The following is a 19796-nucleotide window of genomic DNA, read 5'->3' as shown; positions in this document are numbered from 1 at the left end:
TTTGCCTGTTCTAGAAATTTCTGAAATGTTGGCATTTGATGTCGCCTAAAACATATCAGAAAAAAAATAGTGTTTTTTTCCAAATCAAGTTTTAGTGACAAAAAGTGAAATAAAAAATCAGCAAAACAATTTTTACCATTCATCTTTTTTTTTTTCAGTGTAGTCCTTATCCATACCTACAACTTAGCCGAAGATACCGAATCGATCGAAAAATTCCTTCAAAAGATACAAATTTTTGAATTTTCATGTATAATTTTTGTATGCACAGCTGCCAAATTTGTATGAAAAATTATATGGACAAACTAATGATGAGCAGTTCTCTACGGAATCGGTCTTTTTTCTTTAATTTTAATTTTTGTATTTTTTAATCCGACTGAAACTTTTTTGGTGCCTTCGGTATGCCCAAAGAAGCCATTTTGCATCATTAGTTTGTCCATATAATTTTCCATACAAATTTGGTAGCTGTCCATACAAAAATGATATGTGAAAATTCAAAAATCTGTATCTTTTGAAGGAATTTTTTGATCGATTTGGTGTCTTCAGCAAAGTTGTAGGTATGGATATGGACTACACTGAAAAAAAATGATACACGGTAAAAAAATTGGTGATTTTTTAATTAACTTTGTCACTAAAACTTGATTTGCAAAAACACTATTTTTAATTTTTTTATTTTTGATATGTTTTAGAGGACATAAAATGCCAACTTTTCAGAAATTTCCAGAATGGGCAAAAAATCTTTGACCGAGTTATGATTTTTTGAATTAATACAGATTTTTTCAAAAAATCGAAATATTGGTCGCAAAAATTTTTCAACTTCATTTTTCGATGTAAAATCGAATTTGCAATCAAAAAGTACTTTAGTGAATTTTTGATAAAGTGCACCATTTTCAAGTTATCACCATTTTCAGGTAACTTTTTTGAAAATAGTCGCAGTTTTTCATTTTTTAAAAATAGTGCCCATGTTTGCCCACGCTTGAAAAAAATATTTTTGAAAAGCTGAGAAAATTCTCTATATTTTGCCTTTTCGGACTTTGTTGATACGACTCTTAGTTGCTGAAATATTGCCATGCAAAGGTTAAAAAACAGGAAAATTGATGTTTTCTAAGTCTCACCCAAACAACTCACCATTTTCTAATGTCGATATTTCAGCAACTATAGGTCCGATTTACAATGTTAAAACATGAAACATTCGTGAATTTTTCCGATCTTTTCGAAAAAAATATTTTCAAAAATTTAAAATCAAGACTAACATTTCAAACGGGCCAAACTTTCAATTTTACGCCCATTTGAAATGTTAGTCTTGATTTAAAATGTTTGAAAATATTTTTTTCGAAAAGATCGGAAAATTTCACGAATGTTTCATCTTTTAACATTGTAAATCGGACCTATAGTTGCTGAAATATCGACATTAGAAAATGGTGAGTTGTTGGGGTGAGACTTAGAAAACATCAATTTTCCTGTTTTTAACCTTTGCATGGCAATATCTCAGCAACTAAGAGTCGTATCAACAAAGTCCGAAGAAGCAAAATATAGAGAATTTTCTCAGCTTTTCAAAAATATTTTTTTCAAAGGTGGGCAAACATGGGCACTATTTTTAAAAAATGAAAAACTGCGACTATTTTCAAAAAAGTTACCTAAAAATGATTATAACTTGAAAACGGTGCACTTTATCAAAAATTCACTAAAGTACTTTTTGATTGCAAATTCGATTTTACATCGAAAAATGAAGTTGAAAAATTTTTGCGACCAATATTTCGATTTTTTGAAAAAAACTTTATTGATTAAAAAAATCATAACTCGGTCAAAGATTTTTTGCCCATTCTGGAAATTTCTGAAAAGTTGGCATTTTATGTCCTCTAAAACATATCAAAAAATAAAAAAAATTAAAAATTGTGTTTTTTTGCAAATTAAGTTTTAGTGACAAAAAGTTAAATAAAAAAATTACCAAATTTTTTTTACCGTGTATCATTTTTTTTCAGTGTAGTCCATATCCATACCTACAACTTTGCTGAAGACACCAAATCGACCAAAAAATTCCTTCAAAAGATACAGATTTTTGAATTTTCACATATCATTTTTGTATGGGCAGCTACCAAATTTGTATGGAAAATTATATGGACAAACTAATGATGCAAAATGGCTTCTTTGGGCATACCGAAAGCACCAAAAAAGTTTCAGCCGGAATAAAAAATACAAAAAAAAATCGAATGACCGAAATCTCAGAGAATTGCTCTTGCGTTAAGTTGATTACACGTCAATTTCCATTGATGTTTTGAATGGTTTTGAAACAAAAATTTAAAAAAAGTAAACATTTTATATAATTTTTGTTTTGTTTGATATTTTGTTCACCTAAAATACTTTAAATTTGCCAGAAACACTTCAAAACATGGTACAAACACAACCTTGTTCTTCTTCACGAAAATTTCTCAAAAAAAAACCCCTTCAACCTCAAACGAGGAAGGGCCCGCTTTCGTTTCAGGTTGCACACGCAATTTGTCACTCTCACTTTCTTCCCGCTGTATTTCCCCCTCTTCTTTTTCCCTCGATCTTGTTTTAATCGCTCAAACGAGCCCCAAGCAAAACACTTTGAAAATTTCACGCGCGTGTCACCGAGAAGCCGATCACGAATCACTCACTCAGGCGCGCGAAAAGTTCTTCCGATCTGGTCGCCGTTCCGAAGCAGACTGCCCGTCCACAGCGAGATCAGCGAACCTGCTTAGCTCACCATTTCTAGTGAGCGGGTGAGTGTGTGTGTGTGTGTGTGCGCGATGACTAAGAACGCAGTGAGTCGGTGTGCGACTCACGGCTCATTCACGAGAAAATTATGCAATCTAAGCGCATTGATCTAGAGAGCGCTCTGACTTTTGTGTTTGCATGGTGATTTGAGTGGCTTTCGCTCTCGTTTTCGAGAGCAATCGAGCTGGGTTGCTGTCTCTTTTTCTCCAGAAAAAAGGATTCGACAGTTTGCCAATTTGTGACTGTTTGTGAATTGACTTGGTTACACATGTGTGACCGCGACGAGGAAGGGGGGGACTATTAAATTTAAATTTGTCATCGTATGTCAATGAAACGAGATTTATGGAAGTGATAACCGTGACTTGAAGCAAATGTTGTCTAACTGATATTTTTGGAAGTTTTTGTTTTACAAAGTAATTAGTGTTTGTAATTAAGGTATTCTATTAGATCTTTAACTTTAAATTTAAATTATACTTAATCAAACATATATATCAAAAATAAATAACTAACTATTTATTAACTACTAAGCTATACTTTTAACTAGGCTTAGTGATTTTTCACGCTCAAAAATTGCAAATTTCACGGGGACACTGATTTCAAAACACCAAATTTCACGGAAATTTCGCGGATCGTTAAAAATGTTCATATAACCCTGAACATTTTATGTAAACATTACAGAAACTACTTTTTATGCTTCATTAAATATTATTTTTCAATAAGCTAATAAAAATCCTTCACTTAATTTAAACGTGACACAAAAAAAACTTTTTTTAATTTCAAAAAAAATCCATTGCTTCATGGATGAGTTCTATAAATAATTTAGAACAAAATGTAGGGCGTATTCTCAGTTATTGAAACGCTTTTTTTTTAATATTCGACTAATATAGCTAAATAGTTTTTGCTATTCATCTTTTAACATTTTATTGAATTACATATCAAAGCAAGATTTAAAAATCTTGTCTAGCCAAAATAATTAAAATAACTTTTTTAAAGTAATGTAAGCAGTAAAATTATTTCTAGAGGATTGTTTCTCACTTTTCAAAAACTATAATGAAAAGTAAAAAACCAAAAATAATGTAATCTGTAACGAAATCTTCAAATTGTTATTAAAAATCAGAACAGCACAAACAAAAAACTGGATTTTTTTACTTCCAAAGAAAACAAACAAAAAAAGAACGTAAAAATTAAACAGGACTCAGTAAAAATCTGAAATGGTCTTTAAAGATCAAAAATACTATTCAATTAATCTTTTAAATGGATCAATTCATTTTAAAAAATCTGTGCAATCTTTCGATCACAAAATACTTGTTTAGACAATTTTAACATGTTTTGGTTAAAAAAAAGCAATCAAATGATTGATCATACCATTCTTTTGATTTTTCTTGATGATTACGTGAATATATTTTTTTCTTTTACTGATTTTTGTTAACATCATTGAACTATTCATAGAGTTCACTTTTTTTGGCTTTTTAAAACTATTAAAATTTGATTCTTCTCTTTTGATTTTTCTTGATGATTTCGTGAATATATTTTTTTCTTTTACTGATTTTTGTTAACATCATTGAACTATTCATAGAGTTCACTTTTTTTTGCTTTTGAAAACTATTAAAATTTACTTAAAAAGTCTTCGTGGATGAAATGTTTATTCTGTTGTTATTTCCAAGCAATGATTTGAGAAATTAATAAATTTCACGGGATTTCACGGACATCTTAAAATTTCACGAATTTCACGCTATCCGCGAAATCGTGAACATTCACTAACCCTACTTTAAACTATTAAATTTCAAGCATAATTAACTTTTCTTAAAATAGAAACACGAAAGGTAAAAAATGTACAAAATTAGCGAATTTGTGAATAATTATTTGGCCATTGTGCTTTGTTGCAAAATTCAAAATTTAAAAAATTCCCTAAAACGTTTGATTTGATGAAAAATGCAAAAGTAATCGATAAACAACGTTTATCTAGATGTTTTCTATCAATTTCAAAACACATTTCGAAAAAAAGTTACATTGATTTTTCTTAAAATTTAAATCCGAAGTAGAGACAATATTTCAATTTACCTCCATCATTTATAAAAAAAATATCCCTACTTTTTTCATAGTTTACAGTTCAGACTCGATTATCCGAAGCCTCGATTATCCAAAATTCGAATATCCGAAAGTTTGTATGGGACTTTGGATATTCGAACCAGAAACAAAATAAAATCGATTTTTATCCTAACTTTAAACATAAAATTCGAGTTATGCGACCCCGTTTTAGTCAAATTTGAATTATTGATTGCCTGTAAATTTAAAAAAAAAAATGAAATTTTTCATTATTTCATCATTACCATTTTGGCCACCATCTTGGATTTAAAAACTCTAAATCATTTTAGAGTAGTTAAAGGATCATACTAAAGCTCAACAATAAAAAGTAAGGCAATGAAAAAAAAAATTTTTTTTTTCGTGATTCGATTATCTGAATTTTGCTAACGCCTTCGGATAATCGAGTCTGGACTATAATCCTCTTCAGCTCAATTTTTCAGAAATTTTAGTTTTTTCGTGATCATTTTTGCGTGATTTTTACATTGTTTATCATATTATCAATAGATTGTTTATCATGTTAGCAATAGTTGCAACAAATTGCTTTAAAATGGTTGGGACATAACACAAATTAACACGGATGGATAGAGAAAGATTATTCCAGCAAAAACTTTTTTTCAAAACATTGACAAAGGTACATGAATTAATCCAATCGAATCACATAAATTTTTGGGTTTCGGTAAAAAAAATATGAAGATCACAAAACTTTGGCACAATTTTGATGAAATACAGTCCAGACTCGATAATCCGAAGGGCTCGGAAAACTTTCACTTCGGATAATCGAAACTTCGGATAATCGAATCACGAAAAAAAATTGTTTCGTGTTGAGCTTAGGTATGACCCCTAAAATAAAAAAATATGAAAACATTTTTTTTTTGTTCGTGATTCGATTATCCGAAGTCTCACACAAACCTTCGGATAATCGAACTTCGGATAATCGAGTCTGGACTGTACGAGATTCTTGCATGTTTTGAAAGTAAAAACAGCTCTCTCAAATTTAAGTTCGATCAGAGAAAGTCGATTAAGGGGTTACATACATGTAAAAACCTCAAATAAAAAAATTCCGATTATTTATTAAATCCTTTCAAAAGGTGATGTTTCATAGAGATATTTGATGATTTAAGAGCGAGTCCACGAACAGGGCATACCCCTTTGTATGGGACGTCGTTTGGACCTCACCAATCTGCCTGAAATTTTCAGGGATTGTTTGTACATATAAAACTAGCATCTGGCCAAAATATGAGCACTCTAGGTCAACGGGAAGTGGGGCAAATCGGGACACAAAGTTTGAAGGTTCAAAAACGTAAAAATCTTAAAAGGCTATAACTTAGGCAAAATTCAATTTAATGTCGAAATTCAAAATGCATCTTAAAGGGCTTTAAAATGCAACAAAATGCAGGATAGAACATCCAAATTGGTTAATTCTAAAGGGAGTTATTGGCATTTTAGTGAAAAAATTGCATAATTTTCAAACTCAAATAAAAAAGTGTTCCATCCAGATATCAACTCGGATCGACCTGCAGCTTGTTGGGGACATCTGGAACTACCATCTGAGACTGAGACCGGGTTGGGTAAGGCAGTTTAACATATTGAATAGACACTTTTACTTTTAGTGAATTGTTTGGTTGTAAATTTTTGCTCGGGGGACCCCTTAGATCCCATTTTATGGTGATAATTTTATCATATTCGTGTTCCTGAGACAATTTCACAATAGAAACATACTTCAAAATGTATATTATCAACCATTTTAACCCTTTAAAAAATGAAAGATAAAAAAAATTAAGAAGCTGCTTTTTTTGGTGTCATCTAGTATCCTTGGAAACGAACTTGATTTTCAATAAATGTGAATCAAAGTTTTTTTTAACTTTTATTATTTAAAGGGTTAAAATGGATGAAAACAAACATTTTAATGCATGTTTCTTCTGTGAAATTGTCTCAGGAACACGATTATGATAAAATTATCACCAGAAAATGGGATCTAAGGGGTCCCCCGAGCAAAAACTTACTACCAAAAAATTCACTAAAAGTAAAAGTGTCTATTTGATATGTTAAACTGCCTTACCCAAAGCGGTCTCAGTCTCAGATGGTAGTCCCAGATGTCCCCTACAAGCTGCAGGTCGATCCGAGTTGATATCTGGATGAAACACTTTTTTATTTCAGTTTGAAAATTATGCTATTTTTTCACTAAAATGCCAATAACTCCCTTTAGAATTAACCAATTTGGATGTTCTATCCTGCATTTTGTTGCATTTTTAAAGCCCTTTAAGATGCATTTTGAATTTCGAAATTAAATTGAATTTTGCCTAAGTTATAGCCTTTTTAAGATTTTTACGTTTTTGAACCTTCAAACTTTGTGTCCCGATTTGCCCCACTTCCCGTTGACCTAGAGTGCTCATATTTTGGCCAGATGCTAGTTTTATATGAACAAACAATCCCTGAAAATTTCAGGCAGATTGGTGAGGTCGATGCGAGATGGGTATGCTTTGCTCGTGGACTCGCTCTTAAGTGAGTCCAAGACGATTTATGTTTAAAGTTTTGCCATGCGCAAAGTGAACCATCAAACTTTGTGAGCGTTTTTCTCAAAACACCGAGTTGATTTGCGGGTGCCACGATATCTCGAGATGGGATGGACCAAATTGACTGAAATTTAGGTTTTTAAAATATCACATAAATCAAAAAAACTGTTGATTTTAATTATGAAAAACTGAAAAATATTTTTATCTTTTTTTAAATAAACTTTTGAAAATCGGCCTTCGTCATGCACACTGGACCCGTTTAGTAAGTCTTCACCAAAATCTTGAGCCGATTTGGTCAACACAACGTTGAGATATCGTGGCACCCGTTTTTTGAAACGGCCAACTCGAAATAGCTATATCTCGGCAATTTTAATGCCCTGAAAACAAATTTGAAAAATACTACGTGTGTGCTCATAACAACCCTTGAAATTTTTGCCAATTTACATGTATGTAACCCCTTAAGAATTTTCCACTCAAACTGTAAATTTAAGGTTAAGTTTACTTTTTTCTAACTGAAAATTTATGGTTAAATTTACTTTTTTTTAAGAATGAAAAGACTATTTAAGACATTACATCCTTAATTTATATTGGAAGATTATTAAGTTATGAGCTTAAGAGCGAGTTTTTCACCAATGTGTAACAGGTCGTATCGAGGTGCTCCGATTTGGATGAAACTTTCAGCGTTTGTTTATCTATACATGAGATGAACTCATGCCAAATATGAGCCCTCTACGACAAAGGGAAGTGGGGTAAAACGGGCTTTGAAGTTTGAGTTCGAAAAAACATAAAAAATCTTATAATTGCTCGCATTTCCGTAAAACTTCATCAATTCCAATTCTCTTAGATGCATTCGAAAGGTCTTTTGAAGCACTTTAAAATGTGCCATAGACAACCAGGATTGGTTTGACTTTTTCTCTTAACTTTTGCAAATAACTGTTAAAAATTGATTTTTTTAAAACCTTAATATCTTTTTGCAACAGCGTCCAACACCCATACTCCCATAGGTCAAAATTTAGGTAACTTCATGGACTATAAGCCTACAGTAATAACTTTTTGGCCAATCGCAGTTTTTCTCATAGTTTTTCGATTTTTCTATAACAAACTTTTTACAACGTTAGTTTTTGCCCTGTAGGCTCCCATAGCGGCACTTTTTGGTCTCAATTTTGTCATATTCGGAATCCTCGGAAAATTTCACGTTAGTTAGAAGTTTTGGAGTTGTAAATTTGATTGGAAAAATTGCTATTTAGAACGAATTAATTTTTTTTTAACAATTTGTTGGATTAAGGGTAAAACAGGTTTTCGCCTACTTGATACAGCATTTGACGTATTGATCAAAAGGAAATAAGATCTTTTTCTTTTTTCAAAAATGTTTTATTTAATTATTTTTCAAATCAAAATTTCAACTCCAATACTTCTAACTAACGTGAAATTTTTCGAGGATTCCGAATATGACAAAATTGAGACCAAAAAGTGCCGCTATGGGAGCCTACAGGGCAAAAACTAACGTTGTAAAAAGTTTGTTATAGAAAAATCGAAAAACTATGAGAAAAACTGCGATTGGCCAAAAAGTTATTACCGTAGGCTTATAGTCCATGAAATTACCTAACTTTTGACCTATGGGAGTATGGGTGTTGGAGGCTGTTGCAAAAAGATATTAAGGTTTTAAAAAAAATCAATTTTTAACAGTTATTTGCAAAAGCTATGAGAAAAAGTTTAACAAATCCTGGATGTCTATGGCTCATTTTGAAGTGCTTCAAAAGACCTTTCAAATGCATCTAAGAGAGTTGGAATTGATGAAGTTTTACGGAAATGCGAGCAATTTTAAGATTTTTTATGTTTTTTGTACCTCAAACTTCAAAGCCCGTTTTACCCCACTTCCCTTTGTCGTAGAGGGCTCATATTTGGCATGAGTTCATCTCATGTATAGATAAACAAACGCTGAAAGTTTCATCCAAATCGTAGCACCTCGATAAGACCTCTAGAACAAACCGAGCAATATTTACAAATACTGCCTCTTAACACAGATTAATGATCCAAATTTGTTTGATTTATTTTCAAGTTAATTGAAAAATATACAAAAATAAATTAGGATTATAATTTTCAATTAGTCATCTCTATGATGTTTATTTTTTTTTTAAATAAATCTTAAATTTTTGTGCATTGTAAAGCTTAAAATTTATTTAAAAAAAAATGTTCTGGTTGTCTCTCTGAATGATATTTTCAATTCAATTCAATTTGTTTTTATTAGTAAATAATCAATTCACAATTTCGTAATTCTTATAACCTAATAGAGTTTTGGAGTACCTTTCAACTATGATTTGTACTATAGTTCATTTTGATGTAATTGGATATTCAAACAATGGATTTGCCAAGAGAAGGAAAAATTATTTGAAAAAAAACCTTCTACTGAATGATACATAAAAATATGTATAAATATTTAGTGTTTTCATTTTTGATATATTTTTGAATAAATTTGGAGCTAAATTTCACTGTAACTGCCAACAGTTTTTTTCGAAATTTTGTTTGTTGGTTGGTATTGACAAGGTTTTGATTTGAAACTTTATTGGAAAAGAAATAATTAGAATTTGAGGTTCTGAAAAAAATGAAAATGCCAATTCACAGATCTATATTGACGTGAAGACGTTTTGAATTTATTAAAAATATGTGACAAAACTTAAAACTTAAAGCTTATCAAACTGGATTTTTCATTGAAATAATATTGAAAAAGTAAAATACTGACAACTTGGTAACTAAATATCCATTTCCATTTAAAAATAAAAAAGTGCCCGATAGAAATATTTTCCATAAATTCGAAGGTATATTGATTTTTTAGAAAAAATAAGACTGTCCTCAGTTTGAAGAGTTTCTTAAAAAATCAGAACTGAATTAAACATAAAGTTATTTTTAACTTTTTTCCATTATCTTTTTTTTCTTTTGGAACCACCTTAGTAACATTTTAGGTTTTAAGTAGGCCATAAAGGCTTATTAATGTTGGATAAGGGCTTTCAGAACCATGATAAATCCTGTAAGTTTAAAAAATGTTATTATGAGTGCTCCCATTTTTGAATTTTTAAAAGTATTATTTCTTTTTTTGCTCAAATTGTTATCATTATTGTTTATTTGTACAGAAATTTTGACGATTATTTTATAAACAGTTTTCGATTTGAAAAGTCGGACTTTTGAAAATGGGATTTGAGTGGTCACCCTGATATTATTTGTAGAATGATTTTACACCTTCAATTCTTTTTTTAAAAAATGCAATGTGATTCATATTTGCACGTTTCCGAACTTTTGTAAAAATATTTCTGTTCATAAGACCTTAATAAGAAAGAAGTATTATTTGTCAAATGAAGAAAAACATCTCACTTCAAACTTTGAACCTCCTTCAGATGATATCACCATCGCCCCAACAGAGACATCATCCCAAGCAAAAACGACCACCCAACATCAGAAGCCGTTGCACTTTTTTATTTCGCTCGCTTCATATGCTTTGATTGATTGCTGACACTTTGGTGGTGGCGACTGTCGCTGGTACACACAACTGGGTGACTAAGTGGTGATAAATCGCCCAAATTGGTAGCTCCCCTCAGCCTAAATTAAGGAACCGATGTCATTTTTTGTTGCGACCTTGCCCACTTTGAATGCAGTTGACCCACGTTGGGACCAGAAATTGCGACACTTACATGGCGTATCTGTCAATTTGTCGTATTAAGAGGCAATTTAACATATTTATAGGGGAGCGGAATCGAATTAAATTGGGCAGAATGGGTGATCCGTTACAAGGAAATGGAGAATTTTTGATTTTCGATTGTCCTTCAAACATTTATGGGTTGAACAATAATTTAAAACTAATTTGTTTGAATTTTACAATCATAACCTTGAAAACTAACAAATCTCTTTGACAGAGTCTGAGATGGTTATGATACACATAATTCGATACTTGCCTCATATACTTTTGATGAATGTTATTTAACGGTTCTGAAAAAAAGAAAAAAAAAACCTTAATTATTAACTGTTTGAATATATTGAAAATGCAGCACCGAAACGGAAGTCCTCATCAATTACTTCATCCCCACCCCAAAAAAATCCTTAATTCACTCATTTAATTCCAAACTACTCGAAAATCCCCTGAAAGCTCAAAAGCTCATGCACTAACAAAAAACAACAATCTCTTCGTTCAGATCAGCAGCAACAGTGCCCAAAGTGCATACCAGCTTGTTGCTGTCAGCATCAATAAATTGTAATCAATCAGCTTACGAAAAAAAGAAGCAGAAAAACCGGCAGCCAGCATCAAACTGCACTCAAAAGTTAGCGCGGGACAGGGTGGGGTGAAGGTGTTGGGACAGGTTTAATAAAAAATTTGAGAATTGTCAAAATAAGATTTTTAACAGAGTTTGTCGTTTTTAATACCTTAACAATTTCAATTCAAGCCGTCTCAAAACGTCCAAGACATTCAGTTAATTTGTCTCAAGACTTGTCCCAGTAGCTGACTTGTCTCAAAGTCTGTCCATAAAAGTGTTGGATCAGGCTTGTTACAGTTTGTACAATGGTCAACATAATCAATTAAATAATTTTTAAAGAGCATATTTAATTTTGAACTGTTAGGAAAATTCCATAAAAGTGTCTTAAAACTTTTAAGACATGTCAGTACACTTGTCTCATGATCTATCCAACTACATGACTGTCCCAATTTTTTGTTTTATATTTTTTCTTCATTTTTTAAGCATACTCTTTTAAGCCAGATGCTTTAAAATCGTTAGTTTTTTTCAAGACTGTATTCAAAACATCATTTTGTCTCAATTTCATTTTTAAGGCTTGTCTCAAAAACTGGTCCTTTGAGACAAGTTTGTCCCAAAAGTGTGGTTTCAACTAATTTTTCAATCTTGTTGTATGTTATTTTTGAAGGTACAGTAATTTGACTTGACATTTTTTCATTTTTTTGTCTCAACAAACATATCTTGTCCCAAATCATGTCCTGTCCCACCAACTAATCTTCAAATTGTCTCCTAAATTTGAAAACGTGTTCTTCCAGTTCAACAAACTTATGTTCCTGTCATCCCGCTTATCTCCAAATCACTTTCGGTCACTTTTCAAGCGACATGTCCTTTCGGACCAGCCTTGTCCCAAAACAACCTGCACCTGACTGTGTAGTGTGGGTGCATTCCAGATGGGATCGCTTGTCCCGCGCTCGTGCATGCAATAAAGCGGACAGTTTTTTCGAGCATTTTTTTTTTGCTGCACCAGATTGCAATCACTCAACCCGGCCGGGGAATGACAGCTAAATGACTTCATCGGGGCCTGGTCTCCTGAGCCAAATGGATAAGATGGCGCGGTGAAGTGCAGCAATTGGAATGTTGATAACAGAAGGTTTTTGCGGGAGATGGAGGTGGAGGGGTCCGTCAATTAATTAAGCACTTTTAAAAGTTAAGGAATACGAGGGGGAGAGGAGGGAAGGGCAAGGTGTCATTGTAGCATTTATTACTCACACGGAAGAAGGGTTGGTGGCGGTGATTAATGGGTATGCAAATCGGGGTTCGTTCGTGAAGTGATTCCACTTAACATTGAACTGAGGCAGCGCGCGGCACGCAGTGTGTGGAGTTGAGTTGTGTAAAGTTTGAAGTCCGGGAGTTGACACTTTTTCCAAAGAGTTGACTCAACCACGACGAGAGATCTAGTTCAGTAGATAACGATACGATGGGGGGTGACGGGGAGGAAGGGTACCAAGTAAAGGCGTTCGAAGTGATATGCAAACAATGGGAGTTTGCAAAAGTGATAGTCGGAATGGAATTTCACAGGAATTTCGCAATATTATTTACGTAACTGGTCTAGTGAATGGGAAAGGAGACCAGGAACTTTGCTTGGAGTGGGTTGATTTGATGACTGAGTCATATGATCTATTCTTAGATTTTGGACTGACTCATTTTATCCCTTACTGATAATTTGTTAGGATTTTCTCAAATTTAAAAACTTGAAAATTTCGTAAATAAATCAACTTTTAAGATTTAAACTAAGATTTTAGTCACTTAGACAATTTTATAGCAATCATAAAATTATAAAAAAAAATATTTTTAGAAATGCTCACCCATGGCCACTATTTTTGAAAATCGCATATACCTATTTCGCTAAAATCATACATATTTTTGCTACATCATGAAAATTTACAAAAAAATCTGTGAAGTACTTATTGACTTCAAAATAAAAAAAAAAAACATAAAAAATTAAGTTTACAAAATAGGATGAATAAAATATTTATTTTTTCCATAAATCACTATTTAAAAAAAAAATTACTCGGCAGCATAATTTTTGACCATACTTCTCTATGGCTCAAAAGTTGCTGGTTTAAATCATATAAAAAAAACGATTTTTGGGAAATTGAGTTTTTGTGAAAAAAAAGTTAATTAAAAAATCGGAACAAAAATCCGCGTCCTTATTTTTTTCTAAACATTCCTCAACAACACCTACAACTTTGCCGATAACACCAAATTGATCAGAAAATTCATTAAAAAAAAATACAGATTTTATAAAATAGCTTCTTTGGTCATGAGGAAAACCCACTCAAAGTTTGAGTCAAATAAAAAAAAATGAAAAATAAAAATGGTCGAAATCGGCTGATTTTGTTGAGAATTACTCATAAAACAATTTGTGATAAAGAATCAGAAAAATGTTAAAGTTGATATTGAAATTAAAACTTTAGTGTTCTCAACCAGAGCCGAGAAACAAAAACTCATAATAAAATTGTACAAGCCTTACTTTTCAAAAACTTTTAGGCTGGTACAAATATTTTCAAAAGTTTTTGTTCTTCCTCCCCCTTCAAAAAAGGGCAGAAAAATCAGGGGGCAAAAAAGTATGTCTTCAATTTTTTTTTTGAAATTTTAATGGAAATTCCAAATTTTGAAATTTTAATGGAAATTCCAAATTTGTTTTCCTCAAATCTTCCATTTTTTGAAAATTAATGTTTGCAAAACTAGTGAACTAATGTAAAATGCTTTTAAAACACGTTTTTCATTCAAATGATAAGATTATGGCTTGCTGTTTAAATTTTAGTATTTTTTTTTATTTTTTTGCTCTCAAGATACATATTTTTGAATGTTCACAAGCTCATTTTGTAAGACCATCCCACAAAACTAAATGGAGGCTTGCATAGAAAAACTAATGATGCAAAAAAGGCTTAATTTGAAATAGGTATTTTCCAATGGACATTGTTAATATCGAAAAAAGAATGCAAAATTTTGTAAAAAAAAATCATGCATACACTGAAATAAAAAAAAAGTAAAAAATTCCTGAATTTTAGGAATTTTGCCTCCTTTTCTTATTAAATAATCCAAAAAACTCAATTACTAAATAAGTAAAGGAGCCAAAATTCCTAGAATTTAGGAATTTAGTACTTTTTTTTATTTCAGTGTAGGAAAACACATAAAGAAAAGCTATTCTTAACCAAATCGGAATCTGAAAAAAAAGTACACGAAAAAAGGTATTTTTTAATGGGGATCGAAGCAATCTGTGCCCGTGTCCGGACGCGTTTTTTGAGCGCTGTCATTTTTGTTCCATTTAATCGTCTTTAAAAGTGTAAAATTTCTTAAAATACGGAGATCTCTTTATAATTTTCGGTTCAAGAAATTTGTAGTTGAAGTGATGGAAGTGAAAGGTAAACTTTTTCGGTGATATTTTTGAAATACGACTTTCTCGACTCGGCAGAGTTGCTCCACCGGGAGGAGATGTCAGCAGCAACAAGAAGATCACCTGGGTAACTTCACGAAGTGGCCATCAGCTAGAGCGTTGCCAGTGGTTCCAGTTCGACAACATAAATTCCAGAATGGCGACGTCGTTTTTCAAGAATTGTCGAAGCAGATGTGGGTGGTGATCATCATTCATCCTCATTAAAGTGGGTCGCTTGCAGTTAATCGTGCGGTATCAGGATTGCTGCCGGAAGCTCTGCTGATTAAGACAGGGATTCAAGAAAAGTCAAGATTCATGTGACATGTGGCGAAACGATCGGAAATGAGCTGGTTTCGAAGATTCTTCGTATTTGGTGAGAGCTTTCCATTTTTATTTTAAATTGACACTTCCATCCACTCTAACATTCATACATTTCACTAAAGACCAACCACGCCAATCTTACTATATACGCGGTAGGGTGTTCCCTTGGTCGTTCGCTGTGAGTTGTGGATTGCCTGCTTCTCTAATGAAGGTTCGACTGAGGGGGCATGCTTATTAATTTCTCGTCGCTCCATACCCTCAGTGACGTGATGGGAGCAAGGGCGTCTATGCAAAGTGTCCCTACACCCGCTACAAATTTCCGGCGCTTGGGGTGGGAAGAGGGAAACCATTGTATTTTATGCGCCGGTATTTGTAGCATAAAAATTCGTGCAAAAAAAACTTATGCACGTGGGTGTACAGATTACGGAGTAAAAGATGATCGAAATGTTCACCTAGCGCTCACATGTGTTCCAGGACCAAGTTGCCTGCGGGTATGGGGATCATACATACATACATACACGAAAAAAGGTATTTTTTAATTTTTTTTTTTCAGAACACCAATTTCCTTAAATCCGTAAAATTTAATGTTTGTCCTTTCCAATAAGGTAGTTTTCATTCCAATTTTTTTTTCAAGATGATCAGAAAATTCTTATTTTAACATTGGTAATTGGAACATAAGTAAGACCATACGACCATAAGGGACTGTTTGGGTGAGATTTTGGAAACATTTCAAATTTTAAATGGCCATGTACCTTGAAAGTGGTGCACAGAATCAATTTTTTTGAAAAGTACTTTTTGATGACAAATTGATGGCGATTTTACAATAAAATTTTTGAGTATGGTTTGTAGTTTATTTTGCTTTTTGTGACAAAAATGATAGTTTTGAAAATCAGATTTTTACTTCCGTTTATCTTTTTTCTGAAAAGTCCTCATCCATACCTACAACGAAGACACCAAATGATTTCAAAAAATCTTTCAAAAGAAACAGATTTTAGAATAGGGTATTTGTCTCTATGTTGGGCCTACTAAGCCAAGCGCACTTTTAACTTGTGTATTCTCAATGGCTGCTATAGGCAGCCTTGCTTATATTACATGAATAAGTTGGTTTTTCAATGCTAATGCTCGTACTTAATCACAAACATACTTTATATTGCGGTATAAGTCCGAAAAACTAAAACAATTTTTGTCCCTATTTTGGACAAATTGCTCCTTTTTTGAGCCTATTTCGACCTGCCGTCTAATTGATTGAAATCTCGAGGCACGTGGCGAGAATATTTGGCGTACGGTTCAGCCCCAGCTCGTACAGTACAGCCGCACAAATTTGGTCGACAAACATTTTAAATCATTGTGATGTTTTAAGCCACAAATCAACATTTCGAATGATTGATTTCACTTGCATTACGTGCATAAATAGCTTGGTCATGGTTTTATATAATTTATCAATGAGTTTCAAATATAATTAAACAATTATTGCACATCCAAACAATAAACCCGCTATATGCGAGAAAGACTTTAACGTGTGAAAAGCACGCACACACTGAAAATTCAGTTTGGAGAAGTGTCAAATATACCGTAAATATATCCATGCGTTCCGAGATGGACGAAGTAACTTTAATCAGTTATTTTGTTGAGTTGGTGGCAGTTTAGTGATTGTTTTTGAAACGAGATTGAGCAACCACCAATATAATGCTGAGTTTTTTTCGACCTTGTGACATATTTATTGCGTTATTTCTAATTTAAGGGGTTACATACATGTAGAAAATCACAAAATTTCAAATTACAGTAAATTCACTAAATCCACTAAAAAGATGATTTTCAATCACTCCTGAAAGTTTCATGAAGATATTTCGTGAGTGAACTGAGTAAGAGACGATTTAATTTCGCAATTTTGCCATGCGCAAAGCGAACTGTCAAACTTTGTGAATGTTTTTCTCTAAACACCAAGTTGTTTTACGGGTGCCACGATATCTCGAGATGGGATGAACCAAATTGTCTGAAATTTGGGGTGAAGACTCCTTAGACATATCCCGTGTGCATGACGAAGCCCAATTTTGAAATTTTGCTTTTTAAAAAAATACAAAAATCAAAAACAGATGTTTTTTATATGAAAAGTACAAAAATATGTTTATCTTTTTTAAAAATAAACTTTTTAAAAATCGGCCTTCGTCACGCACACAGGACTGGTTTAACGAGTCTTCACCAAAATTTTCAGCCGATTTTGTCAAAGCAATGTTGAGATATCGTGGCACCTGTTTTTTGAAACTGCTAATTAAAAATAGCTATATCTCGGCAATGGTACATCGAAATGTCTTCATATTTATTTTGTTTATAAATCAAAATGTTTATTGAAATGCCCTGCAAAAAGATTTTACAAAAAAAAAAATGCGTACTCATACCAACCACTGACATTTTTGACGATTTACATGTATGTAACCCCTTAAGAGGAAAAACAGAATTATTCTTGCCCACCAAAATGAGGATAACGACAGCACATATTATTCATAAGTGGCAGATTCCTGCCATATTTGGTGAAATGCACAATTTCGTTGACTTAATTTTGGTAGACCCAAAAAAGGGGCACTAGGCCCAGATTAGGTACAAATATCCTATTTACGTACCAGTTTTGTATTGAAGGCTGCTAAAATAGTATATCTTTTTCTGGATTCCGGGGAGAATTGTTCAATAGCAATCAAAAAATAGAAAAAAATCCCTTCACATTTAAAAATTAATGTCATAAGATTGTTACACAAAAGTACTGAAAAAAGAAGTAAAATAGAAATATAATAATGAGACAAACATCAGCTTCATTTAATTCCTTGAAAGTTAACATTTAATGTTAACGTGCAGTGTCAAGACATCAATTTAAATTTATATACATGAGGAAGTTATTTAATCCAATTAATGCGAAATGTATCGATTACAATCACATTCAAAATCGAAAGTAAAACAATTCCGCATGCACTTGAAAACAAAAACCTTTCAATTTCAATTGCACCTTCCTCTCAAGAAAAAATATCGATGCCCTTCAACCACCACCAGTCAACGCAGCTTCCCATTCCATATGCAAATTCCATCCAATCCTTGCTCCTCCAAAAAGTGCTGCCACACACACGAAAATAAAGTCCAATAAAATATGCATCCATTGACATTTCCAACCTGGTCCGGACGTTTCCTGGTGGAGCAAACCAAACATGACACAGAACACGTGCCCCAATTTATTACTCGGGCCCATTTCTGGACTGCTCGAAATTCGAACCTTTTCTGGGGTAATTGCTTTGACAGCTCCGAGCAGCAGCAGCAGCAGCAGAGCTACCTTCGTGTGACACCTTGGTTATTGTTTGAAGGTGAAATGTAATTGCTTAGCATTTTTTTTTTATTGAGATCATAATTTGGAATGATTTTTAAATATTCAAGTCAAATTAATATTAACAATATTAAAACAAAATATGTATTTGTAAAGCCCTGCTGGGTAAATTATTCAAGTTAAACTACATTCCAGCACCACGTTGTGCGTCTCTCAACCTGTATGGGCTGGCAAAGGGAAAGAATCGGATTTTTTTTTTGCATAATCAACCGATCGCTAGACGATTTGCGGGGGCGTCCGGCGGCGTGGCGACCCGTTCCGAACGCGCCATTCCATATTCCACCCATTAATCTGCTGCAGTTTACTTCAGTGCTGTGAGTCTAAACAAGTCAGAAAGTGGAGTTGATTGAAAGGTGTGAGATATGGGGCATTTTTCTTAATGTTTGTACTGATATTTTTTTCTTTTAATTTGTGATAGATTTAATATGAGGATTTAAGGAGCATTTGGTACGGTATGTCCACGCATCCATCTTCCTTTATAGATTATGTGAAATGTGATCCGTTCTCAGATTCCTCTCTGCGGTAAACACAACGCAGTAGGGCTGACTAACCCTAAGACATTCTGGCATGCTTTGGTCGGACTGATTCGGAAATAATTCAAATTTCAAAAACATTTTTTTTTTCTATTGTTTCATAATAATTCACAACAAGGAAATTAATTTGTATGTGAATAAACGTTGAAATGAATTCTCAAGATTTATCACTAAACATGCTTCGACTAATTAACAACAATCCTTTTCAAGTATTGCTCATCTGCCATAAACAAAAAAGCCGTAAACAAAAGCAATTATAATTCGTTCTCGTGTTAACACGCTCTAAAACTTGCCAAAAACAAATCCCACAGATGTCCATATTGCAGCGGCTTGCGCTCTCTGCCAAAACCACCAACTATTTTTGGCAACCGCCAATACTCGTACAACCTATTTCGAGAGCAGCGGAATTAATACAAGTGGTTTAATAAATTTCGCTTTTCTCACCCCGACCCCGCCTCGCCATGTTAGTCGAATGCCAGGAAGAGCTAATTAAAATTGTTGAAATTTTCAGCTTCTGCAGTGCCACAATTCCTTTGTGAGAGTGAATTTAGTTTGGCGACTTTTGTTTTCAACGAAAACAGTGCTGCC

At 33.0% G+C, this 19796-nt stretch overlaps 1 protein-coding gene across 8 annotated transcripts in view; it reads right to left on the bottom strand.

The window, feature by feature from the left end:
* LOC6041172 (uncharacterized peptidase C1-like protein F26E4.3) overlaps positions 1–19796 on the bottom strand; it is a 68403-nt gene that overhangs the window by 11601 nt on the left and 37006 nt on the right. For 2 of the 8 annotated variants that reach the window (XM_038262570.1, XM_038262574.1), the window contains one exon: positions 11279–11312. Coding sequence is in view for 2 of the 8 variants with exons in the window: in XM_038262568.1 (XP_038118496.1) it covers position 2507 (1 nt within the window). In the remaining 6 variants the exon portion in view is untranslated. Of the gene's footprint in view, positions 1–2349; positions 2695–11278; positions 11313–19796 lie in introns of those variants that run through there. The other 6 variants (XM_038262568.1, XM_038262575.1, XM_038262576.1 and 3 more) reach the window with 5 other exon arrangements.

Source organism: Culex quinquefasciatus, chromosome 3, assembly GCF_015732765.1.
Source record: "Culex quinquefasciatus strain JHB chromosome 3, VPISU_Cqui_1.0_pri_paternal, whole genome shotgun sequence".
Lineage (NCBI taxonomy): Eukaryota > Metazoa > Arthropoda > Insecta > Diptera > Culicidae > Culex > Culex quinquefasciatus.
Note: the sequence above shows the minus strand (reverse complement) of the source record. Positions and strands in the feature narration are given on the sequence as shown.